We start from the raw sequence: 27030 nt of genomic DNA, 5'->3' as shown, positions 1-27030 counted from the left end.
TTTCGTTTATGGCTAACACAGGAATGTGACGTCAAGTCTGGTCTTCAAACCACAACTTTACTTTTGTTTTGCTTTCCCACCCTGCCTGTACAGTAGCTGGATTGTTAGGGGTGGCAGTGGTTCTCATCTCCTGAAGCAAAACAAGCAATTTCACATTAAATGTACATGCCATCACAATTTGTAACAGGTCAGCTTCAAAGTTGTTGCACAGAAGTCTATACCAACTAGCAAATTACTAGGTCAGTTTCCAGCAAAAATTTTAACCAGGACTACAACCACAATTAGTGGTGTGCATCCGGTGACAGACCAGAACAGGCATGCATTTAGGCGTTTAGTACCCTGAAGTCAAAGCAACAGAAAGAACCAGATGCTGTATTGGGCAGACCAGGACATTGTGCTTGTTTTCAGTATTCCATTGTGCTCACAATGTAGCTCTTCCTTTCTTCTGACAATTCTCACACATGCACCCACTCAACCACACTTTTTTATATATGAAGCAGCACATTGTGCACTATAGAGACTCAGATGAGGAAAAATACCCTGTAGTGCATGACAACAAATATGAAAGGGGTAGGGTTCTACCTGCCCAATGGTTTTACAAAACAAGAGAATTATGGAATGACACTAGAGCCTGTAATTGATATCCACTTACACAACTTAGACAAACAGGTATAAAAAGTCATGTGATGCCTGTTGTGTATCAGGCTATAATCAGACTAAGTTATGTCTATCAGTCACAACTGCCAAGAGACACTTGAAAAGGTGGAATGCAAGTGTTTAGCAAGTGGAAATATACTTGTCTTCTGCGAGATAGGAGGCCCATTCTGAGGAATGAAGCCCTCTCCTGGCAGCAACGTTACATTGCAACCAAATCATCGTTACCATTCATGCTGAGTTCAGTGGACAAAACATGGAAAAAGCTTGGAGGGGATGGAACATGGAACTATATGTTGTTCTGTGCCAGGATTATATGGTTCCCTGATGATCATGCGCAAATGTCAATGTGCATTTGGAACAGTACAGTAGCCAAAAATAGAGCTTTTAACGTAGGTAAAGAAATAATCTGTAGAATTCTCTGCTTTGCTAATATTATGAATTCAGATTAATTATTCTAAACTACTTAATCTCTAATTAGTGCCCTCTCCTGGTAGGCTACTCTGCTGTCTTCAATCTCCGAGAGCATCAAGAAATTAACCTACGCCATAACCATAACTATGGCAAAATAGACAATCAATCAGAAACAACCAATTTATCACGGATCTATCATTAATTGCAGCAACGGCCAACTGAAACAGTTATAATAGCCATTGTAGGCAATACATTTTATTTTAACCAATTAAACTTTGATAATACTAGCTGCGGCTGCGGATAGCTCGATAATCTCAAGTCATTCTAAAAAATGTCAGGTTGAATCAATGCTCATGAAATAATTTGAAGAACAGATTAACAAATTTCGTTGTTTCAAAATGTATTACTTCAGACTTCACTGTGATGACGCCGCATAATCACCAAATATCAGTAGGCCTACTACAGATGCCTCTTAGTTAATGCGTTTGTCTATTATCCGTCTACAAGTCCACTTACACTGGTAGCAGAATGTCTCTCGACCTCCATGGAAAGCCCATTTACCGGTACATCAAAGTAGTGAATGACGTAAAATACTGGGTCTGGGTAGAATTTTTAACAACGGGGCCAAACCGTAATGGATCCTTGGTTTTGGCAATGGAATTATGTAAAGTAAATGCAGTGGAAACAAGTAAAAGTTACAAGTAAAAGTCCAGAATTAAAAAGTAAACATTGACTTGAGTAAAAGTACAAAAGTATTGGTATCAAAATGTACTTTAAGTTTCAAAAGTAAAAGTAGGCTACTCATTGTGCAGAATGTCCCATTTCACACGTTTTCAAATGTTTAAAAATCCTTTGAAAATAGCAGATCTACAAGCTCTGCTATTTTAAAATGGCCAACTATAAATAGGGCTGAATGTGGTTAATGTATGTTTTGTAATTATAATCAAAATCAACAAAGTAACTAGTAATTAAAGTTGTCAAATAATTGTAGTGGAGTAAAAGTAAAATTGCCTGGAGTAGAAGTAAAAGTACAGAAAATTGGAAACACTCCAGGAAAGTAAAAATACCTAAACATTGTACTTAAGTACAGTACTTGAGAACATGCACTTAGTTACTTTCCACCACTGAATAACTGATAGCCTACCTCTGTCCTAGGAACCAGAACCAACTAATAAATTACCAATTTTGCTGAGCTGGATACATAAAGCGTGCTGTGCAGTGCAGTTCTTTCTTTTTATGTCCTAGCAATGATAAACGAAGTTGGTTTACCAGGCTACACACTGTTATATTGGTCAACCATAGCATAATTGTTTTATGACACAAACAACCTACCTTTCTAATACATTGTTAATTCCATCATTTGCTCAAAATCCACAAGAGGGCAGCATCCACAAAGCAGTGAAATGTCATGTTCTTTCAACATTTATTGAGAACATCATTTTTATTCTTTTTTTTTAACTTCCATCAGGGTTTGAAAAAAGTCAAACAAAAGTGCCTCAATTTACTTATTCAGAATACACTAGCATTATGCACACGTTTCAAAGTCCACAATTCTTTATGCAGTGGATTTATTTTCTTTTTCTCCGATTTGTCAGATATGTTAATAGTGTTAAGGCAATGGTGCATATCAATCTATTAACAACACATCTCAGTGCATACAAATGTGTGTCACGCTATTACCCCAGCTGAAATCCTACAGTTGAAAAAATGAACATGGAAATAAAACATGTTATCGGTAAATGTCTTGTTTTGCCTTGTTGGAAAACAGAAAACAGATGCACGTGAGCAAAAGGAATGATCAATCTGTTATTGTAGCTGTAGCGTAGTATCAATTTGTCTATTATGAACCAGTACCAAGAACAAAACATGGTAACTATCAGGGCCGGATACAGAAATGATTAACTGGGGGGGCATTAATAAATGCTGGGGGGGCGGCTTCCTCGGCGCCGCGCGCAGCGCGGCGGCGAAACATTTTTTTTGGGGGGCCCAAAACCATTTGGGGGGTTTTCGGGGGCCCCAAACGGTTCTGCTTCATTTTTCTGTGTGTGGGTTTTGCGAGCAGTCGGCCCGTCACAGTCCCCCCACCCCCCCGCTTCGGAGAGACACTAAGCGGTGCGTGTTCAGGTGGGTCTAAAATGCTGCCCACGGTGCCCACTTACAGTCTATGGTGCCCACCCAATCAAAATAAATAAATGTTACATAAATATTTTATGATAGAAAAAAAAATTGGCAAAAAAAGAAAAAAATCTTTTTTTTTTTTTTTTTTTTTTTTTACCCAAATTTTGATTGGGTGGGCAGGATGCACGTTTGGGTGGGCACTGCCCACCCCTGCCCCCCCCTAGAACCGGCCCTGGTAACTATATCAAACTATAAATAAGGCCCAAGTTAAGCCTATTTTGTACCCTGTAGCATGACATTGTCGCTTGCCAAACAGAACTGTAATTAGCTAGAAGATTCAGTCAGTTCTTTCTGGCAAGCGACACCGTCATGTGATAGAGTATAAATTATGCTATACGGTTTGTTGACAAAATGTCATTTGGCGAGTGAGACGACCCTGAAGCATATATCAGGTTTACATCTAATGCCGGTCCTCAAGACCTCTGAAAGGGTATGAGGTAGATGCTGTTGCATTTTCCTCTCTGGTACCTGTGGGCTGTCTCTGGTTTGGACTGTTAGTTAATTTTTAAGTGTGTTTGGTGAATGCCGCCTGTCTCCTTTCCTTTGGTGTTGTACTGCAGTAATGCCATCAGCGAGGTATAAGGCAGTTCAGATTATCATATTAGCCTCCAGTGCTCGTCTTCTGGGAGGAGGAAAGGGCAAGATTAAAAGATGTTAACAAACAGTATAAGTATTGTAGTAAATAGTACAGAAAGTATAATGCGGCATCATGCCTGATTTAAAATATATGTGCTATTTTCGGTGCGCGACACTGGTACTGAGTATAAGGGGCTCGGTCCACAGAAAGCGTTATTTGAGCTGCTAGCGGCTTTCTACCATGCATTTTCAATGGTAAAGACGTCCTGGAGCGCTCCTCTTCCCAGCGCAGAGCCTCGTGTTTCAGCACTCTGGGAGTCCAGCATTTTTTGGTGGAGCGCTCTGGGCACTTCAATCAGAAAATAATTCAACTTTTGGAGGAGTGCCGCTCATCAATGTCACGTTTGATCCTTCTGGCGGTGTCTGACAACCTGGTTATTTACGACCTGACGTGGAATAGTTAACACAACTATGACCATATCCATATTTACCGTTTCAGCGAGGTTATTTGTGCTAATAACACAGATGATGAGACATTCGAGCACAGCAGCGGTTGCCGGTTTGAACGTTGCGGGTATCAATAAATGATAATTTATCCAAACGCTTCTCCACTCTTAAAACACTTTCTGTGGACACAGCCCCTATATTTGGCATAAATGGTATTTAGCCTTACCTTTTTGGCTTTGTTCACACACTGCATGTAGGCAGAGGCAATCCCAGAGCAGGACAGGGTGTGGCCTGCATTCTCCTTAAAGCATTTCAAGATCTGACTCTGCAGGTCACCACATACTGGAGTGATATCGACACGCCTGGGAGGAGAAACATTAAACATAATGGTGTTAATGCCAGAACATACCGTGCAATCAGACTATTTTGAACAGCGTGGGTTGGGAATGGCATTCAAACTCACGCAAAACGGCCATGCGCATCCTCTTTGCCCTTCTGGAAGCTCTCAGCTGTGACTTTGTAAAACTGAGCACTCTGTGTCGAACAAAATATCAGAATATCAATAGCAAACCTAATAGAATACCCAAGTCTGATGGTTCAAGTGATTAAAGGAATATACTGTTGTACAGGCAAGTGATTTGTACAGTCAATATACAGCATGACGAAACTGGGATAGGGAACACAATCCCAATGTTGCTCACCTTTGCTTCAAGATTTGCCACATGTTCCCTAAAGAAAGCATCCTGTTTTGCCAATTCTTTCTCTTTCTCATCCAGCTTATGGGCCTGAAGGGGGACATACAACACCACACTGGTAACTACATCTGTAAAAGTGACAATGAGACAGATATGCCTTTACTGATCCCCATAGCTGTCAGGAAAATGACAGCTATGCTACGCTGATGATGACATCGGCATAACGTAGCTCTAACAACCCATAGTAATGACTGACAAGATGAGATAACGTGCGGCAAGAACAACAGGTGTGTTACCGTGTTATTTTTTAGTGTACTGTGTAATTGCCTGGAAAGGTGAACCAAAGTGAAAGAGAAAGCCATGCGTCTAGGAGTTGTCTCCTATCTTACCTTCAGCTCCAACCACTGAAACAAGGCCAGAAGACAAGACAGAGGAGGTGCAGTAAGAAATGGAGAGAATTTTGAGTTTAAAGTTTGATTGTGAGAAATTCTAAACCACCAAACACCATATAATTCTATGTCAGAAAAAGTGCAAGCACTGATGGTGGGACACTTGTGTGCTCAGCTACACAATCAAAAAGCAGCCCTTAACTGACCAATATCTGGTCAGTCCAGTAAGCTGTGTTGAGAAGCCACGCTGATTAGAAGTAACAGTGACCCTGACAACAGTCAAACCTACAGAGCCAAACTCAAAGAAGAAACTCAAGCCGATTTAACATGCAAGAAACAACATCAGAAAATACAAGCATACGTACGTGAACACACAGTATACCAAAACAAACTGTATGTGAAAATTAGTAACTGGTAATTAGTAATTAGCTATGCAGCCAACAATGCCACTCTACAATGAGACCTACCAGACAAGAGCAGAACTCTTAAGTAATATAAAAATACAGCAATACATATTTTAATGATAAATTAATTATTTTAGTTATTACAGTGTAATAACAGTAACAGCATAATACTGTTATATTGATTAATAACATGTCCTCCTAACCACCATCATTGACGACACACATCATGGGCCATGCTTGTTGTTCTTACATATAGCTGGGCCATGAGTCTCTCATCCTCTGTCTTCATGCGCTCTGTCATGAGGGTCTCTTTCAGATTCTCAATGTATGCTGCCTTCTCTGCATCCAGCGTATTCTTCACCAGTTCCTCCACCACGACCTTGGCTTCTGCTTTGGCCTGAGCTCTGGCCAGGGCCTGCACCTCTTCTACCCTTCACACGTTCACACACAGATGCAAACACAGAGGCAAACAAAGACCCAGAGATGTACTCACATACAGATATGACAGACATGTTGTCCTTCTAATTCGAATAATAAGATGCTTACTGTTTCATAAGCTCCTTCTTCCTCTGGCTGATCTCCAGCTCCAGACCTTTCTGCAGCTCTTCTTGGATCTTCCCCCTCAACGTGGCTTCATCCACTTCAGCAGAAGATGTCATGTCAATAAAGATCTTTTTGTGTTAAAGTCTAACAAACTTCTGATTGCTCTTAACCCATTCTATCCAGGAACGCATCTGTGTCATTTTAGATTTAGCTATAACCATTATTTAATACTTTGGCTATTGTAAAATAGCAGATATACAAGCTCATCGTTGTAGATCTGAATTATTTAGAAAAATCGTGAATATTTGCGCAAATCTTTGAATACAAATATTTTTAAAGCGAACATTTGTAACTCAAATCTTTGCTTCTGGGGGTCCCTGGAACTAAATATTTTTGAGATGGGGGTCCGTGGCCAAATACATATATTTTTGGGGGTCCTTGACATGACATGAACAAGTTTGAGCACCACTGATATAGCAACATACGTTTTTCAGAAAACTGAACACATGAATCACATGAACTCTAGCTTCCCTATTCTGAGCAAGTCATAAAAGGCCAACATTCATTGAAAATAGCCGATCTACAAGCTCAAAACACGTCACAACGCGACGTGAGATTTTAGAACGGCTATTTTTGGCGGTGGTTAATCCATTATGCATGATTTTGTTGTGTCACATCAATCTGTCAGTTCTTGGTGCAAGGCTAGCCTGAATATTCAATTTACTGTTACCATGCATATCTTGGAAATTAGTGAAAATGTTCTTACCTGGTGCAGGTGGGGGTGGTGGGGCCATGATGACAGGAACTTCTTCATCAAAGACAGGGGGAGGGAGGACCACAATAGGCTCCACAGCTGGAGATTTTGGAGGGGTGAATATTGGCTCCTCAGAGGGCTCAGTCATAGGTGGATATGTGGATAGAATGGCCACTTCCATGGAGTGACAGGGCGGAGGAGGCAGCACAATGGGCTCATCAGAAATGTGCCCTCGTGCAGATGTGGAAGCAAGGGGAGGTGATGGGGATGATGATACATGCTCTACAGGAGGTGGAAGAACAGGAAGTGCATCGGGTGGAGGTGAAGGTGCAACAGACACAGCCGCAGGCTCTGTGAGTGGAGGAGAGGGGCAGGAAAATGATTCAGCAGGACAAAATGGATCTATGGAGTGAAATGGAATAGTAAGCTCAACTGGAGTACTCTCAACTGAAATAGGTACAGGTACAAGCTCAACAGAAATAGTCTCAACTGGTGTAGGTGCTACTGACTCAACAGAAATGGTCTCAACTGGTGTAGGTGCTACTGACTCAACAGAAATAGTCTCAACTGGTGTAGGTGCTACTGACTCAACAGAAATAGTCTCAACTGGTGTAGGTGCTACTGACTCAACAGAAATAGTCTCAACTGGTGTAGGTGCTACTGACTCAACAGAAATGGTCTCAACTGGTGTAGGTGCTACTGACTCAACAGAAATGGTCTCAACTGGTGTAGGTGCTACTGACTCAACAGAAATAGTCTCCACTGGTGTAGGTGCTACTGACTCAACAGAAATAGTCTCAACTGGTGTAGGTGCTACTGGCTCAGCAGAAATAGTCTCCACTGGTGTAGGTGCTACTGACTCAGCAGAAATAGTCTCAACTGGTGTAGGTGCTACTGGCTCAGCAGAAATAGTCTCCACTGGTGTAGGTGCTATTGACTCAACATAAATAGTCTCAACTGGTGTAGGTGCTACTGGCTCAGCAGAAATAGTCTCCACTGGTGTAGGTGCTATTGACTCAACAGAAATAGTCTCAACTGGTGTAGGTGCTACTGGCTCAGCAGAAATAGTCTCCACTGGTGTAGGTGCTATTGACTCAACAGAAATAGTCTCAACTGGTGTAGGTGCTACTGGCTCAGCAGAAATAGTCTCCACTGGTGTAGGTGCTACTGACTCAACAGAAATGGTCTCAACTGGTGTAGGTGCTACTGACTCAACAGAAATGGTCTCAACTGGTATAGATAAAGCTAATGGCTCAACTGAAATAGTCTCAATTGGAGTAGGTAAAGTTCCTGCCTCAAAGGAAATAGTCTCAACTGGAGTAGGTAAAGCTACTGCCTCAAAAGAAATACTCTCAGCTGGAGTAGCTGGGGCCACAGGCTCAGCAGCAATAGTCTCAATTAAAGCCACTAGCTCAGCAGAAATGGTCTCCACTGGAGAAGGTAGAGCAACCGGCTCAGTAGAAATTGTCTCAACTATAGGTAGAACTACTGGCTCAACAGAAAGAGTCTCAACTGGACTAGGCTTAGGCAGAGCTACTGTCTTAACAGAAATACTCTCAGCTGGTGTAGCAAGAGCCATAGACTCAGCAGAAATAGTCTCACCTGGAGAAGGTAGAGCGACTGGCTCAGCAGAAATTGTCTCGACTGGAGTAGGTAGAGCTACAGGCTTAGCTGAAACAGTCTCGACTGGTGTAGGTAGAGCTACAGGCTTAGCTGAAACAGTCTCAACTGGTGTAGGTAGAGCTACATGCTTAGTAGACATAGTCTCGACTGGAGTTGGTAGAGCTACAGGCTCAGCAGAAATAGTCTCGACTGGAGTTGGTAGAGCTACAGGCTCAGCAGAAACAGTCTCGACTGGTGTAGATAGAGCTACAGGCTTAGTAGAAACAGTCTCGACTGGAGTAGGTAGAGCTACAGGCTTAGTAGAAACAGTCTCGACTGGAGTAGGTAGAGCTACAGGCTTAGTAGACATAGTCTCGACTGGTGTAGATAGAGCTACAGGCTTAGCGGAAACAGTCTCGACTGGAGTAGGTAGAGCTACAGACTTAGCAGGAATAGTCTCGACTGATGTAGGTAGAACTACAGGTTCAATGGTAGCTAACTCAACTGGAGTAATTTGAGGTACTTTGCCTCCTCCAAGCTCAGGAGGAGAGGTGATGGGAAGTGTAACAGACTCACCAGGGGTAGATAGACCAGTTTGCACAGGTGAAGGGGTTGGAAGGATTATAGCTTCAACTGGTGCTACCATTTCAGCAGATTCAACCAAGGGAGCAGTGACAGCAGGTTCAGTGGGAGCAGCTTGATTCATTTCAGCAGGAATGGCTGGAACTATTGGATCTACAGGTGTAGCTAAAACTACAGGCTCTGGAGATGTGGGCAACAATTCAGGTTCTGAAGGTGGAGGAGGGGCCAGGACTATTGACTCAGCAGGTGGGGGCAACACAATGGGTTCAACGGGTGCTGATATAACTACAGGCTCCTTGGTTGAGGGACTACCAAAGATAATTGCTTCAATAGCTGACTCAGTGGCTGGGGAGAGGACCACAGGCTTAACCAGTGTGGGTACAACTTCAGGCTCTGAAGGTGGAGGAGGGGCCAGGACTATTGACTCAGCAGGTGGGGGCAACACAATGGGTTCAACAGGTGCTGAAGTAACTACAGGCTCTACTGTTGAGGGACTACCGAAGATAATTGGTTCAATAGCTGGCTCAGTGACTGGGGAGAGGACCACAGGCTCAACCACAGTGGGTATAACTTCAGGCTCTGGTGCTGGAGAAGAGGGGAGGACTACTGGCTTAGCAGCCAGGGGGAGAGCTTCAGGTTCTGCCATTGGGGGAACAACAGACAGGGCTTCTGGCTCCACAGGGGGAGGAGCAGTGGGCTCCACAGGCACATCTCTTTCAACAGGCACAGATGGAGCTAGATAGACAAAGTCCAGAAGTGGGATAATGGTTTCAACTTGAGGTTTGGCCGGAGCTTCAGGCTCAACAGATGGAGGAGGGGGTGTGGCTGTGACAACAGGCTCTATGAGAGGTGGTGAAATTGGCTCTACAGGTGGGGGGAGCACTGTGGATTCCACCGAAGAAGGTGGCGGGGAATGAAACTTAACGGGAGGAGGGGGAGCAAGTTTTACAGGTTGAGAAGGTACAGGTGTAGAGGAAGGTTCTACTGAAGGGGAAGATGGGGTGAAGGAAGCAGGAGGGTGTTCCAGAAGTGGCTCTGAGTGTTCAGGGGCAGTAATTATGGGTGATTCTGATTCAGATGAAAATACAGGACAAGATCCAGATGGTTGAGGTTTCCCAACAGCTGAAGCCTGTTTCATGCGGTTGACAACTCTGTCTGACAGCTGTGAAAAACAAAAGTGTTTAGATCAGTTACCTGGAAAACAGGGCATATTAATTCAAAGCATTAAAGGTGCTGCAAGTGATCTTTTCTGGTAAAAGTTAAAGCTCTATGTTCTCTGATAGTAATCATTGAGGGGTCTCCCTCGCCTCATCTGTGACTTCCACCTCTGCTGTAACTCCGGGACTCAATCAGGTATCGCTGAGACCTGGCTAAGGGGGTGACTGGCGAAACAGTCAAATGATTATCTTATCAATAATGTAAAGGTAGCCCCAGCATCATACAGATGTCTGTAGTAGATGGTTACTTATTTATTTAGTGCCAGTGTTAGCAATTAGCAGTGTTTGTTGCATTCCTGATTAGGAAAGCGCATGCTCCTTTAACATAGAGGTGCGTTTCCACAATAAGGAACGTTTCACCCCCTCAGCCGGAACTTAATGATACGTGACCAAGGTCACAGACGGGCTAGCTAGGGTCTCCCCATCTCTCCAGACTTTTGGCAAACCCACCTGAAAATAAATTTTCAGGTGGGTTAAAAAATGTCATTTATCATCTCGTGTTCCAGATCCATCTTGGTCTGCTCATTTATTTGTTTCCATTTTCACATGTTTATCCTTATTCTATCTGAGGTCTCTCTCCCGATTGCATGAAATTGGTATACAGACCTGAAAATGTATTTTCTGTTTACTAAATAGCTGGAGAGATGTGGAGGCCCTGCCCCCTTGGAGCCTCCCCACATCTCTTTAGTAAACAGAAAATATAATTTTCAGGTCAGGAGGATTCCAATTTCATCTATTCAGGAGAAATAACTCATACATGATAACACTCTATTGCAATGATTGCTATAATGTGTTTTCACATAACAAGTTTGCACTCATTCTACATGTAGATAGAATGCAAACTTGTTAACCTGTGACACACAGTATGTCACAGGTTAACAAAGGCCATCCTCTGCCCACATGCACTTTGCTCTCTATATTTAGCTTAAACTGAAGAGAGCCTCACATGTAGTATAGTACTGAGTGACAGTGCTTCACGTTATGCCACTGGCCTCTTAAGAAACTGGCACATTTAAGAAGAGATTGGCCAGATGTTTACACCCTGTCTTGTCTATTATTGTATTTATAATTGTATGTCTTTAAATGTCTCGATGAATTGAATACACCGGACCACAATAGAAACAAGCCCATGTCTTTTTGTGTTATCCTTTTAGCAATCATTGTAAAATCATCCACTGCATTATTTACAAACTGTTAATAAAGTATTCAATCAATCAATCAATCAAAAACCCTGGACTTGGCTTTTTAAGATTTGCCATACATACCACACATACCATTTGCTTGTGCTGTTCTTCAGCAGGCACAATTACATCAAAAACACAGTAATAATAGTGCAATAATAAACGCATAGATCAGCCTATTGTGCAGCCATTAGGGGATGTGTATGAATTATAATATTATTACAATCCAAGTTTCTCACAGTGTACTCACCTTAATGCCCTTCACAAAAGTAACTCCACCGCCTTCACCATCGTCTTCATAAGACATGTGGCTTGGGCTGTTCCCCCCCATTTCAACCCCCAAATACCCTACTAATGTATGTGTGCAAATATATGTTATACTTTTTCCTTATGTCGATTTGTTTTTACACACTAACGTCCACAACCTAGCAAAGTAACACGCCAGTCTCCAAACACAAGTGCATGCATGCAGAAAGTGCCCTTCCCACTCCAATAACAACCACCTTCATTGGGTAAGAGAAAGAGGGGACTGAACTAGCCCTGAAACATGACTGTCATGTATGAACTTCAACCTGATGTTTGCACTTTCTCCATTTACGGCTTATACATCTACATAAACATTCAAATTTCAAATAGAAAGTGCTTAGCCCATGACCACAGATGTTATAATTCTGTTCGGGCCCTCAAAAGTACCCGTATCTTCCGTATTGTTCAATAAAACGGATTTTAATCCAATTGGTGGCCATTTTCTTCGTATTTCCTCAACTACGTGACCTACCGATTGGGAGGTGTACTGCACTCTGATAGATTATAACTCTATGAGAAAATGGCCACCAATCGTATTAAAATCATTTTTAGTGAACAATACGGAAGATACGGGTACTTCTGTGAATCCGGACAGAATTGTAACATCCGTGGCCATAGAGTAAGCACTTTACATTTGACATCTGAACGTTAATGTAGATGTACGGGCCGTAAATGGAGAAAGTGCAAACACCAGGTTGAAGTTCATCCATGACGGGCGTGACAGACGACCGTCGTGTGATCCATGGCTAGGACTGAACAAGACCTCTCTTAATTGGTCGCCGTGAGAAACTCGTGACGTAATGAACATTGTGTTCCTTTGGTAAAAAATAGACGTCATGTAATGTTTAGTAACTATTGTTATTGCTCAAATACCTTCCTATTGTTATGATTCTTTCTTTTGTCGTATTTGTCCCTTTAAAAGTCGGTGAGTGTGTGTGTGTGTGTGTCTTTTGTAACTATTGTAATCATAAGAAAGCACTTCTGTTCGCACTGATACATGGTGCAATTCTGCCCATAGGTGGCGGTAATGTCACACCACTTTCTATTCCCATGTTACCTGTGATCAATGCAAGACAAGTGCCTTGAATTTGAATTACATTTGTTTCCGTATTTCTCACATTATATAATGTGTATGGTTATTTTTCATAACCAGATATATTTTACATGTTGTAATAATACCAAGACTCAGTTAGAATTGTGCTTAAAGAAAATATGCCAGAATTATTTTTAAGAGCCAGCGTTAACTTAGAGCATCTTCAAAAGACCTTCATTAGGCTCAGGCAGCCCATGGTAAAAATAGATTAGTCAATAGGCTAATGCTGAAAATATGCAAATACAAATTTTGCATACATAAAGTATGTTTTAAGCTACTGTTGAATTGCCATTATTCTAAAGCAGAGGTAGGTGAAAAAGGTTCTAAGTCAAAGCCAAAGTTGTGTTTCTTATAATTATTGTGGTTAATTTTTTTTTACATGTCTTTAGTGAAGTGTGTGTATGCAACACACACACTCGCAATAAGCTAAAAGGGGTAAAGGGCAGAGTAGAGATACAACAGGTTGTGTGGACCACAGTGTGGAGAAACAAGAAGCTAGGGCAGAACAGAGATACACGATAGAATCAAATCAGAAACCGTACTACTTAATTGATGCTGTACTCAATCTATTGAACACGTTTTAGATAAGAGAGAGAAAGAGACTGGGCATGACCTGGCTGTAATCGTAGAGTTTTAATGTTAGTTATTGCCTTTCTAAACACCTTATATTCCTGCTGGATCAGCATTCACATGTACTTTACACTACAGTACTATTTCGTAATTTTATTGAGGGTTGATTGAAATTGTTTAGTCATTTACAGTATTTACTAGGCTCTTGATGATACATATTGGTCAAAAAATCCTGAGACAGTACAACGATAATTTTAAAGCTACTAAACATAATACAAATCAAGACTTAAACAATCTAAATGATTACCCCTCTGTATGTCAAGCCAGTCTGTAATATTCCTATCAGTAATAACAATGATAATATAACCCTGACATTAAATGCTAAATGTTTACAGTATGCATGGTCACCATATAGTTTATTGTGTCAAAAACATATTCCCATTGAAACGTGTTATCATCGAACATGTCACAACCTCCTTTCACATTAAAAAAAAAGAACATTTAAATAAATAACCAACCAAACTGACAAATGAAAGACAACAGCTTTCTCACAGTGTGCACTTGGAGGTTCTGATGAGGTATGCTAATAACTCAATACTATTACACAGTAGGGTTTATTACATCCATTACTATGGCACACACCGTGGAGCAACACTGTAAACATCACTCATACAAAACAACATCAATTCCCCAAATAAGACTGTGCGTACTGTAATTATAGAGTAATAAAGGTGTAAGATCCTTGGGGTTTTACTGTGCGCAACATCACAGTCCATGAAGAACACATCAGTGCAGAGGCACTCCCTACGATGCAATATGCCCATTCTGCAGGTCACTGTCCCTTCTTCTCCTTTATGTCTGGTCCACGTAGGGCTGTCTGGACATTGGTCCAGACCTCTGTGTAGATCAACGTGCCCAGGAAGACCACTGCTGTGCCCACCCAATGCCAGGTAGTGAAGGGGTTTTGGAAATACAGGATGGAGATGATGAGGCTGAGGAACTTCCTTAGGGTCACCACCAAGGTCACCGTTAGTGAGGTACACTCCGTTGTCAGGATGAACACACCACGAATGCACACATACCTGAGGACGTGGGTTAAGGTCTACTACAGTAAGACAGCTGGAACTTTAAAAAGCACATATTGAGAAACACTTGTGGAACTTAAGTGAAGTGTTAAAGATGAAACAACAAACAAGCAAAAACAGGTTTTGTTTGTTTAAGGATACTGTGTAATGATGTTCATCAGTAGGTACAGCCACAATATCGGCATGGTCAGGCCAATCACAGGAACCGGCACAGGAGCTGTGAGAGAAAACATGCATTTACAAAAGTATGAATACTGACTCAGCAAACCAGGTATCCCTGACTAGAGACTGGGGTCAAAAATGTAACCTTCATACTCTATAATATAACATCCACTAGCTATTCAGAAGCAATGCTTGTGATGCATTGTGAATCATCATTTTAATTCTGACTCTTTTATAATTATACAGGGTCTGATGTAACTGTCCTTGGCACCTAAATAGCTTGGATGCTTTGTCACTACTTTTTATCAAAAGGTAACCGGAACAGTGGGCACCTGAGAACACTGGACATTTGACTTTATATCTACATTTATTTTTACAAATGAGGGGCCAAATATGTATAACACAATACCATTTAAATTACATTTAAGGCCCAATACTTTTTACAAATGCAAAAAATTGCAACAAAACCTGTGATAGCCAGTCATTTGGAGATAAACAATAAGTTGAATGGTACATTTACGTCTGATAATAATGTACCGTGCATGTTAAAATCAGGTATGCTTTACAGATTATTTCTGACCATTTCCAAAGCAGCTATTCTTTCTTTTTCTACATTTTGGAAAAAACTGCCAATTTAACGTTGAGGTGCCCACAAGGTTTAGGTGCCTACTGGACCTGTATCCCACTTAAAATATCATGTTTGAATGTGTGCAAAGCTCTATGGATCGGGGATGAAGGTCATTTTATGTACTCATGACTGGTTAAATCCCCATAGGAAGATTATGACACCTCAGCTAATCTGTATTGATGAGCATGTTATAGTCATCCCAAACAACCATGGTAAACTGTGCATCACTACTTTTGCTGTACATCATCCTCCCTCGCTCTCACCTGTCTTTCCTGTTTGTGCATAATATACTGTATATTATAAACATCAACACTGACAATAACGCCTGTATTTAACATCCAGCATACGTCTTTATAATATATTGAATTGTTCATTTAAATACATTGACTCCTTGTATCTTACTGCTCTGGTTGAAGTACAAGCAGTGGTTGTAAATGTCTGTGGACAAAAGCAGGAACCCAGGCAGTGGCATGAAGTGCTGTGAAGAGATTGAATAGGGCATTAAAAAAAAAAAAAAAAAAAAAAAAAAAAAAAGATAGCTCAACTCAGTAGAGATATGTGATACATAACCTTTCAGATCACTGAAAAATCTCTACATACTTGGAGAAGCAACAAGTTATTTATTAGATTAAAAACATTTTATCACCTAAGAATAGCCCTGATTGAGGCTGAAATTGCTTCAAACTGCATGTTGGAATTAAAAGATGACTCACATTGTAGAAGAGGGCCTCCCTGGGGTATTTGCCATATTGCTTATATAATGTCTCCTGGAAAATTCCCATTCTTGCAGACATGAGCAGAGCAAAGGTCAACATGGCAATACCTGGGGGAATATGGAACGCTCACAATTGGTTACATGGTATTATGTTTAAGTTACACAGGAGTGCTGGACATTATCCACTATAATATGTGAATGTAAAGTATAAAATACATTGAGCAATATGAATTATAAAGTGATGTTAAAGTTCATCCTAAGCAGTGTATCCATGTGAAACGTGGTCTGCTCATAGACTCACTGGCCCTCATTTATCAACGCAGCGTATAAACCGGCTTATATTTTTCCATATATTCGGCGTACACCAACGTCAAAGTCACATTTATCAACGGATCCTACACAGCCAATCCTGGCGTACATCAGGTCGGAGCTTTGATAAATCTCACGTCTGAAAACGAGCGTCATTTAAATAACACGCCCTTAAATATTCTCAAAACGCCCCGATTTTACGACATGAAGAAGAATCAGAATACGACAAAAGACATCAAAAGCCAATAAGAAAGAGTTTCCCCCGATCGCCTCGCCTCGCTGCCTGTCAAGTCACACCTCTCACACACACACACACACACACACACACACACACACACACACACACACACACACACACACACACACACACACACACACACACACACACACACACACACACACACACACACACACACACACACACACACACACACACACACACACACACACACACACACACACCTGTGTCTTTCATGTAATCCGTAGCGGTACAATCTTTGTCACGTAGGCTTGTAGCCTACATGAATGACATATTATGATACCAATCACATCGCCATGAATGGAATACGTTTGTATATTAATTTATTTAACCCATACCGAGCAGTGCACAAGCAGTCATGTAGGATATTCCCCGTGAGACTCGGACGGGCGGCAGTCATTCCGCGGCAGTGATTCCGCCACGTTAATAAGAGATTGGAGCGTCGGGTTTATATCGTTAACCCAGCAAGGTTGTAGTCTTCATAACTCTCTATGACATAACTCCCTAACATAGGACAAGCTACTGTAAGTTTGTACACCTCACTGTCCATGAAAAGATCGTCGGGAGTCCCGAAAATGCGCTCGCAGAAGCGCTGTATATTTTGAAAATAGCAGATCTACAAGCTCACAACGTGTGGCGATGCGACCCGTTTTTGAGCTTAGATCTGCTATTTTAACATAGCCAATGCAACTGAATGACTGTTAAAGCAGTTTGTATAAATTAATTTATAAAATGTTATATTTTCACAGGGATTATTTATTAGTGTAGATATACATTTAGGAGTGGATTATGTGTCCAGATGCCTGTCAGACAGTCAGACAATGCTGCTCCGCAGGTCTAGAATGGAATAAACGGGCGCAGCCAACGTCAACAACTGGTCTCGACCAGACGTGAGATTTCAGCTTACGGTAGGATGAAGCCCAAGTCAGGATATATTGATAAATGCCGAAAGGTGCGGTGATCTCGCCGTACGCCCATTATTTGGGCTGCACCGCGTTGATAAATGAGGGCCACTGATCCCATAACTTACCCAACAGCCAGTGCATGAACGCATTGACACCTTCCTCCTCCGAAGCTTCATTTGCCACATTCTATAGAAACAAAATTACAAATCACTACAGCATTTAATAAGAGCATATACAGTACCTGTTGTATTATTGCATTACATGGAGCCAAGTAACCAATTACAGTATGTGTAGAAAATGTCACACAATCAGTGAGTGACTTACCACTTGTTTAGCAGACATAATGGTGCATATGAAGATTCCAACTGAAATTAGAGCTATGGACATGTATTTACTCGCTGAATACCTGCAGGATAAAAAGACCAGCACTGATGAGCTTAGAAAACAAGATCTACTGACACTATGATAGTGTTACTACAGGAAAACAAATGCAGTAAGTGGCACTTACATATGAAGCTACAATCCAGAAGTTTTTGTTTTAATAACTAAAATGTTATTTTAACCCATCTCGCTGGTGTCAGGCAGGAAAGGGATGCCCAACTTTTTTTGCACTTTAGTCACCTTCTCCACAGACCGTGGGGGGGGTCACGTTTGCCTGATTCTGGTATTATATATATCTCTATACGTCTCACGCCTGTGACTATTTATAGACATAAATGAAAACAGTCTCGACGAAAGCGTTGGCGACTGGGATGGTTAAAACTAAGGATGTCTCCATTCACGAACTGATGTGAGCTCTGCCCACGATCCCCTATACATAATTGCATTTTGACGCACTGTTCAGTATACCTGAGGAAGGCCGGAGAGGCCGAAATCTTTTTCTTTAAAACAAAGGATACCAAAGTGTTGTTGTAATTAATTGTGTGCTTGAGTAGTGCAATCTACAGGAGGATGTCTTGTCACCGAGATCTCTCTCACGCGTGTCAAAATAACACAAAACCCATCATAAAGCTGGTCCATGTCCAGTTTGCTGCTCATGTTAAAGGTTTCAGCACACCCTCACCAAACCTGCACGCAGTGGCGTACCCACCATAGAGGCAAGGCAGGCGGACGCCTGCCCAACTGAAATCTAGCCTCCCCTAGAAAATAAAGTAAAAGACTGAAAAACAGGCAGTGAAAAAAATCCAAAGAGAATAGTGGCCATCGGACCTCCTCGTCCATTCACGCGGGCAGGCAGCCAATCACTACCGTATCCATTCAGCAGAGCGACGTCTATAGTGATGCAAATGTATGCCTTTATCTTCAGGTGCCAGGAGTGGGGGTCTGGGCCAACACCTGTACTCACCTGGCATAAAAGGGGCTCTGAGTCTGAGAGCAGCTTGAGCCATTAAACTACAACATGAAGAGACCACCGCTGAATAATTGATTGATTGATTATACTTGCATATTGTTTTTATTAACGTTTTTCAGTTTTGTAGTCAGTGTAGTGTTGTTGTTAACTTGTTTCCCCCCCGACATTTTCCACCCCTTTGGAGGGAGGGGAGGGGGGGGGGGGCTAGGTAGAGAAAAAAATCTCGCCTGCCCTAAATGTAATTTCTGGGAACGCCACTGCCTGCACGTTGATTTATGATGACACAGGTGTCAAGTTAGTTCTCTCTCTATCTCTTATCATGGTCATTGAAATGCAGGACATCGTTCTGTTCAGGAATGTTGACTAGTATTCTGTTTATTGCAGCCTTGCATGTTAAAGGTTTCATGACGCTCAGTTTTACCACACATTAAAAGTCTTTGTCATGGTCCTTCAAACGTGTATAGAAAGTTTTAACAAAAAAATACACTCCATTGATCCATGGCAGGTGTTTTTCTCTCACATTTCTAAAGGCTTTTCAACTGCAATGAAAAAATAAATCTTTGCCTGCGGGTGTCGCTGGTGAGGGATTTTGCCTGTCAATCATCACCTCTGCTCCGCCCCCCCCCCCCCCCCCCAAGGAAAGGATAGGGGAGGGGAGGGGCGAGGAGGAGAGTGGGTGGGATTAATCGGCTGTGACCTCACTGCCTAAGGGCCAAGCTCAGATTACTTTTCAGCCTAATTATTCAGAAAACCCCAGACCACAGAAAATCCACTGAATGTTCAAAGTTCAGATTTTTTGGGTGTAATTGAGGTCATAAAACCCCCAAAAAAACATTAAAAATAAAAAAAGTGAAAATGAATGTCATAGAACCTTTAACTGATTCACTGCCAATCTACAGATCTACGCGAACCTATTTAAAGCCGCCACGTGCCAATCGCGTAGATCTACATGAACTAAAAAATATATATATATATATATTTATTTATTTTTTAATATTATTTTTTTCCAATTTGACCCAAAGACCAAGGAGATATGATTTTTCGAAGATCTAGACGCCTATCCACTTCCTTGTTAACTTAAAAATTCTGTATCTCGGCTCCTGAGTACTTTTTTTTTTCAATGAAAAACTCTGGCACTGGCTAAAAAAATATGAAAATACCTCTGGCAGTTAATGGGTTAATGGCATTAAGCACCTGTTTGAGAAATTTGGACTCAGGTGTTAGGTATGATACCTGCTGGTTGACAATGTCAAAATGGTTATTTGAAGCAGAAGTAGATGGCCCACTGGATTGGACACTAGATGTGACACTATCTTTATTGTAATTTGGACATGGTTGCAATTACCTCTCCATCGGGAGCGCCATACAACTTATGGATTGTAGCTTTAAGGCAAGTTATGAGAGCTTGACAAGTTGTAGGTAGAGGGAATACCTTTTCTTCAGAATGATTATACCCAGGACCATGTTGGCTATTAATGACCCCTGTGAAGAAATGGACACAAGACATTAGTCAACGAGAGATTAGGCCCACGTATTGGCAATGGGAGGCAGTCTGAGTAGACAAAAAACACTGGTATTTGAGATGAAAATTTTATATATAGTTAATAATAATGCATGAGGCTTAAAAAACATCCCAGACCAGTAGGCTATCTGTACATAAATTGTTCTTACTCACTAAACGGTTTTAGGTTTCTCTGCACATTGTGTGCTCTGCTCTTCTACTTATCAGGACATGGTATGCCTAAGCAGAGTTTGTACCACATCTGTCATCATCATGTTTTCTATCTATCCTATCTCACCTACTTCTGTTATCAGTCATCACTCACATGTCTTACGAATTACGATCACGTAGTGTGGTTTGGGCAAATGTCTTCTCTGTGTGTGCTTAACAAACTTGAGAACAGGTTGAGTGAGGCTTGGGTGTCATCGTGTTCTACAAGCTGGCACTTGTTCACAGAGGAGTAAATCAACCAGTCACCACCTTAATACAGGGATCAATAAAGGTCTGTCTATTTCTGTCTAGTAGAGGAGAGCTGTTAGGACAGCAGATGATTCAAAATCACAAGCAGAACAGTACTTACAGATCTGAAGATCATGTGCAGTGGCATAGATATGTTGAAATTGAGCGCATAGTTATTGACCACGCTGACTGTGAAGAACATGGTCACCATAATCACATAGTTGCTGGAAAGTAGAGGTTCAAGAGGCAGAATTTAGCATCCATGTTCAATCTTCTCCATGACAGGATGCTCAAATAGAATCAGTTTGATGTCATACATACCTTATAGGGATAACTGGTTTCTTCCTCCCAAAGTTTGTCTCAAAGATGAACCCCTCCAATGCGATGAATGCAAACTGAGCGAATGTCACAATGTTCCCACATCCTGGATGTTCTCTGCAGGAGCATGTCATGTAAACATTTTACTTAATTACTCATATTAATTAACTAAGTCAACAATTCCGAGTAAATTCTACACAAAATAATTTTTTTTTAACTTGTGGGATTGTCAAATTATGTAGAAGCCATCGTAGTTGTTATAATAACATTTATTATAACAACTACACTGGCTTCTACATTTGACAATCCCACAAGTGTTTAACCCACACCTTTTTATGGTATAATGCATACCAGAAAAAAGGTCTGGGTTAAACAGTAGGCAAGCAAAATAAACTAACTTCTGCAAGTGATGGATATCACAACAGTTACTTCAATGACAAATTCTTGCCTCGTCGAAAAAGGAAAAACATGTCGTAACACCTATGTAATTATTAGATTTCGTATTCAGCAAATGCGGCAGACAGAAATAATTAAATTAAGTGGTCCAAAATAATAATAAATAGTTCCAAAATAATCACTGACCTTACAAGTAGCTCCAGAAACACCACGTTGCTACAACATCCAACAAAGACAAGAATAACTGCACAAACAGGAGACATGATTTGTAATAATAATATATCCTAACTAATATATCCTTTACTCCTTGAAGTGGATCCCTGATCAATTACATTCTGGCGAACAGAACCAGGTGTTTTCATAGAAGCTTCTTTAGTCTCAACAAACTCTTCTGGTTGTGTACGTAGCTTCTACAGACAGTCTCTTCTTCCTTGTTCCCTGGTGAACATGGGAGTTGTAGTCATAGGGACGGTTTGTAGTCCGTACATGACACAATCCGGTTTGTTTTGAAATCTGAAATATGGTCTGAAATAGCTTGTTATTAAGGGTGCGTTCGGATATTGCACACCGGAGCGCACTCGCCTATTAGTTTGTATTGGCCAGTGCGCTCAGTGCTGTATTTCCGAACGCACCCTTAGAAAACATCACAAAACTATTCATTGAGAAAAATTGCAGCAACAACAACAACAACAACAACAACAACAACAACAACAACAACAACAACAACAACAACAACAACACATACATGAGCTAAACGCTATCTGCGCAAAATCTGCGCAGTTGCTATTCACAAAAATGTTCAAATGTGTGCGTGCCAGTGTTGCCATGTCCGCGTATTATAAGCTACTTTGGGCTTATCTTTCTCTAAAGTTGCTTGTAATTATCGGTAGTTGTGGGAATGTGGGTTGCTGTTTTTTGGGCTTGTTTCTTAATGTTGTTTAAACCAGTGGTTCAATGACCAATGTCAAGGACCCTCAAATTGATATGTATTTGTGTAGACCCAAACTTCTGAAAATATTTTGTGCCAGAGACCCCATTGAAGATTTTGTGGATTTGAAATAAATATTCCTATATTCGTGACTTTCCCCCCCAAGATTTTTCTTTGAAAATAGCAGATCTATAAGCGATGCGACGTGTTGTGAGCTTGTAGATCTGCTATTTTCAAAGAGTGCTCATGTGGCCACTTCTTTTAGGCTTGTTTTCATAGACCTCGGTTGCTTATCTCGCTCGCACAATCTGGCAACACTGGTGCGTGCGTGCGTGGTTCCGGAAGACGTGGCGCCAGCCCAGAATCAGATCATCGTCGTATTCGGCAGTAGTTTAGAGACTGTGTTGTTGTGTGCTACAGTTCAACAGATATTTATTTTAATTTAAATAGTATTCTAGTGATTTGCAAATTACCTCACTGCGGTCAAAATGATTTCTCTAACGGATTCACAAAGTAAGACGCATTTTATGGAAGTTCTGATTTGCTGAAAGTCATAATAGGCGTGCTAACTTTAGCATGAATGAATGAACCAGAGCAGTGTGTTCTTCTGGTGGTGGTGGTGGTGTTGTTGTGGGTCACTGTGGGGTTAATGTACTGTACTTAATCATAATATTGTACTTGATCATAATATTAGGCGTGCTAACTTTAGCATGAATGAATGAATGAGAGCAGTGTGTTCTGGTGGTGGGTCTCTGTGGGGTTAATGTACTTGATCAGTCAGTGCAGTGATTTTCAACCTTTTTCATATCAAGGTCCATTATTAATTGAGATGTAGCCTCTCAGACTCGTCACCCAAGACTTAGAATATTTTGTTATTGTTGGACACTTTTGTATGGTACCAATAGGAGAGATAACAGGCAAAACACCAATTCTTCTACATTCTCTAATTGTGTTGACTTCTTGTAAATTAAGTAATGTTTAACAATAATTCAACTCTTGAGAGCGTAAAATTAAACCATCCATATATGGTTTCATTTTACACTCTCAAGAGTTAAAGATCTATAAGGGTCCATTTGGTTACCAACTCTCCATCTAGCTGGAGACCACCTTGAACCCCCTCAAGGGCCGTTGGTGGTCCCCGGACCATTGGTTGAGAACCACTGCATTAGAGCAGTGTATTCTTCTGGTGGTGGTGGTGGTGTGAGTCACTGTGGGGTTAATGTTCTTGATCAGTTAATGTGATTCATCTTTGTAATTTGTTCGTTCTAAAACTTATTTCAATCCACAGAAATCGGTATGGGATTGACGGGTTTCGGGGTGTTTTTCCTCTTCTTTGGGATGATGCTGTTCTTTGACACAGCTCTCCTGGCCATTGGAAATGTGAGTCGGTCTGTGATCTGATTATTACGACCGTGTTAATATGATTTATCTGATTGTTTGTGTGCATCTTATCTTCATATCACCTCTATGAATTGAATACACAGGACCACAATGGAAATAAGCCCTCAGGGCTTTTTGTGTTATCCTTTTAGCACCATTATATAATCGTACCACTGTACTGTTTGCAGACTGTTAATAAAGTATTCAATCAATCACTTTCTTTGAACAGATCACTTTACTATGACTGGCCCATCTAGTATTTATGTTGTTGTATCCAGTGCATGACAATTTGGAGATACATTTTATGTCATGACGTTTCACAACTTTTTGTATTTTGTGTATATGTATGTATGTAGATACTCTTTGTCGCAGGCCTGTCCTTTGTCATCGGTCTGGAGCGGACCTTTAGATTCTTCTTCCAGAGACACAAAGCCAAAGCCACAGGCTTCTTCTTGGGAGGAGTGATTGTGGTTCTCATCGGCTGGCCCATCATTGGAGTGGTCCTGGAAATCTACGGGTTCTTCCTCTTATTTAGGTTAGCTCAGTTGCCAATGAATGCTGTTTCAGTATTAGCCTACATCCTGTGACATTTATGAGATTTTGAACTCACCTTTTTTCTTTCTTTTCTTTACGAACATCTCTTCAACAGGGGATTCTTCCCAGTGGCTATCGGCTTCATCAGGCGGGTGCCTATACTGGGGTCTTTGCTCAACTTACCAGGGATCAGTAGTGTAAGTATAAAGATTGTTGTGATTTAGAATCCACTGTTGTGATCCTAAAAGCTCTCCTCTATTAACCCATTAAGACCTGGATCGCATCTGTGTCACTTTTTGATTTGAGCTAAAAAGCATTATTTTACACTTTGGGCTATTCAAAAATAGCAGATATACAAGCTCATAGCGCGGCACAGAGTGCCGCGCTACGAGCTTGTATATCTGCTATTTTTGAAAAATCGTGCAAATCTTTGAATATATATTATTTTAAAGCGAACATTTTAACTGCTTCTGGGGGTCCCTGGAACAACATATTTTGAGATGGGGGTCGGCGGCCAAATACATATAATTTTGGGGGTCCTTGACATGAAAATATTTGAGCACCACTGATATAGAAACATACGTTTTTTCAGAATACTGTTGGGATTTAGAAGACATTTTGTAGAATCGGCCTCAGGTCTTAATGGGTCAAAGGTGGTGACTTGATTCAGTTGCATAACTGTAGTCCCAGGTTTTCCAAAGGTGGCACGCACGTTTCCTGTTCATTTTCCCATAGCTTCGTTGGTTGGTTTGGCAGCAAATTTGAACCGGAAACACATACCGTTATGAAGGTGACATGTGTTTCCAGTAGCTGCTCTACCTCTTGAGACACTGCCGCCAATTCATATCCCAAGTCCATTAAGATTTAAGATTTATTTTTTAAGTTTAGCCAAGCATGGCTCATGACATGAGCCCAATGCAGTTTGCTATTGCTGCAGTTTTCACACTACAGTTTGTGTGTTTGTATATATTAGTGTAGATCCACAGATTACACACACATTGTGCATATCTTCGTGTAATCTATTATACCCCCCCCCCCCTAATTCTGTGCATTTACCATTGCACATCCAAGTTGCTTCTAAGAGGGTTTTAAAGAGTTAGTGTGGCTTAATCTCTGTTGAATATTGTTATGCTGTTGCACAGTTTTGCGGACCTTGTTGCACCAACATTTTGCTGCTTGTACACCCCCCTTGATTCTTGAAGATAAAAGAGACGGACAACAGAAAATAGGATGAGTGTATATCATTGTGTTGCATTAAAACAGCATCCCTCATGATTGTCTCATCAACGCTCGTGACAAGCTGATGCTAAAATATAATAATAAACTTAATTTGTATTGCATTGTATTTTTAAGAACAGAGTCACAAAGTGCTGGACAGAAGCACCATATATATTGTGGGAATTGGAGTTTATGTTTAATTGTGGCTCATTCTCATTATCTTTCAGTTGGTAGACAAAGTTGGCGAGAGCAACAACATGGTATAACAATGAGCTGTTTGCGGCAGGAGGCACAAATCTCCTACAACTGACTTCGGCCCTTACCAGCCAAAGCCAATAGTAAAGGTCAAGACTGTGAATCCAGGCCATTTTCTTACATCATGGGGGAAAAGTGTTCCTTTGGACATTTGACAGACATCATGAAGTTTCCTTTGTTAAAAGGAAGTAGTTTCATCTCATATGGACATTATCACTGAGATTTTGTAGTTTTTTTGAAGGCCCAAAGTCTGCTTCCTTTTTTTTCCATCATCCCCCACAAATTTATCCACTGATTTAAAAACAGACATGTTGGGACCAACCACTGGATGCTTGGACGACTCGATAGGAGCAGTCAGGAGCCTGATAAAACGGCTTTTCTTCTCTAGACAAAAGTTTTCCGTTTTTGTTTCCTCAACTGGAACTGGAGTGTTACTGAAATTTTGTACAGCTGTTACATGAACCACCGTTTTTGCTCTACCTGACCAAGATCAAACTGAGCTGCTGTGGAGATACACAGCAGGCCTCTAATTGGTCTCACATACAATGAGACCAACTCTACAACTCTACTTTATGAATCACTTTCTATTTAAACATGAACTTTGTCGGAGAGACATTTTAATGGATGTAACTTTTGTAAATACATAACTTGAAATAAAGTTTGCTTTTTAATTTTTGCCTCAGTCGTGCATTTCATATTGGATTCATACTTGGCTTTAACCACATTAACCCTGGTGTGCGTATTTTGAGCATTGACCTTGGTCATTGACCTATTTTGGTCATGTATTTTCAAACAAAATGGTGCAGGCCTGGAATTCTTAGGGACAAGGCCACTAAGCGTTTGTTTGGGGTTGTAGATTTTTGGAGGGCACAAATGCCAGGGAAGGGATGCCATCAAATAAAACAATGATTTTAAGGTCACAGAAATAATAAATACATTCGTAAACTCTATCTCTCTCCAGTGGCGTAGCCAGAACGCTAGCGTAGGCTGGGCTTAGGCAATGTGCGCTCAGAAAATGTGCG

The 27030-nt window shown here is 41.1% G+C and overlaps 3 protein-coding genes across 4 annotated transcripts; 1 reads left to right on the top strand and 2 right to left on the bottom strand.

The window, feature by feature from the left end:
• Positions 1–3737: 3737 nt before the first annotated feature.
• chchd3b (coiled-coil-helix-coiled-coil-helix domain containing 3b) lies at positions 3738–12089 on the bottom strand. 2 transcript variants are annotated; one of them, XM_080438326.1, is made up of 9 exons: positions 11887–12089; positions 8657–10400; positions 7067–7405; positions 6304–6397; positions 6008–6188; positions 4971–5054; positions 4733–4803; positions 4496–4631; positions 3738–3868 (listed from the first exon to the last, which is right to left on the bottom strand). In XM_080438326.1, exons 1-9 carry the CDS (start codon positions 11965–11967, stop codon positions 3848–3850), a joined length of 2751 nt encoding a protein of 916 aa, XP_080294452.1. In that variant the 5' UTR covers positions 11968–12089; the 3' UTR covers positions 3738–3847. The 2 variants fall into 2 exon arrangements, with proteins under 2 accessions (XP_080294452.1, XP_080294453.1); XM_080438327.1 differs by having other exon boundaries at positions 9233–10400.
• Positions 12090–13649: 1560 nt separating this feature from the next.
• On the bottom strand, positions 13650–22107 carry slc35b4 (solute carrier family 35 member B4). The gene is made up of 10 exons (XM_080437512.1): positions 21880–22107; positions 21301–21414; positions 21101–21203; positions 20452–20501; positions 17993–18074; positions 17794–17854; positions 16194–16303; positions 15883–15958; positions 14832–14907; positions 13650–14687 (listed from the first exon to the last, which is right to left on the bottom strand). Exons 1-10 carry the CDS (start codon positions 21954–21956, stop codon positions 14438–14440), a joined length of 999 nt encoding a protein of 332 aa, XP_080293638.1. The 5' UTR covers positions 21957–22107; the 3' UTR covers positions 13650–14437.
• An 873-nt stretch (positions 22108–22980) lies between these two features.
• golt1bb (golgi transport 1Bb) lies at positions 22981–26679 on the top strand. The gene is made up of 5 exons (XM_080437349.1): positions 22981–23134; positions 23910–24001; positions 24358–24536; positions 24651–24732; positions 25981–26679. Exons 1-5 carry the CDS (start codon positions 23110–23112, stop codon positions 26017–26019), a joined length of 417 nt encoding a protein of 138 aa, XP_080293475.1. The 5' UTR covers positions 22981–23109; the 3' UTR covers positions 26020–26679.
• Positions 26680–27030: the final 351 nt, after the last annotated feature.

The sequence above is a fragment of the Gymnoscopelus braueri genome (assembly GCF_963280865.1).
Source record: "Gymnoscopelus braueri genome assembly, chromosome: 9".
NCBI lineage: Eukaryota > Metazoa > Chordata > Actinopteri > Myctophiformes > Myctophidae > Gymnoscopelus > Gymnoscopelus braueri.
This window is presented reverse-complemented; position numbering and strand designations above follow the sequence as displayed.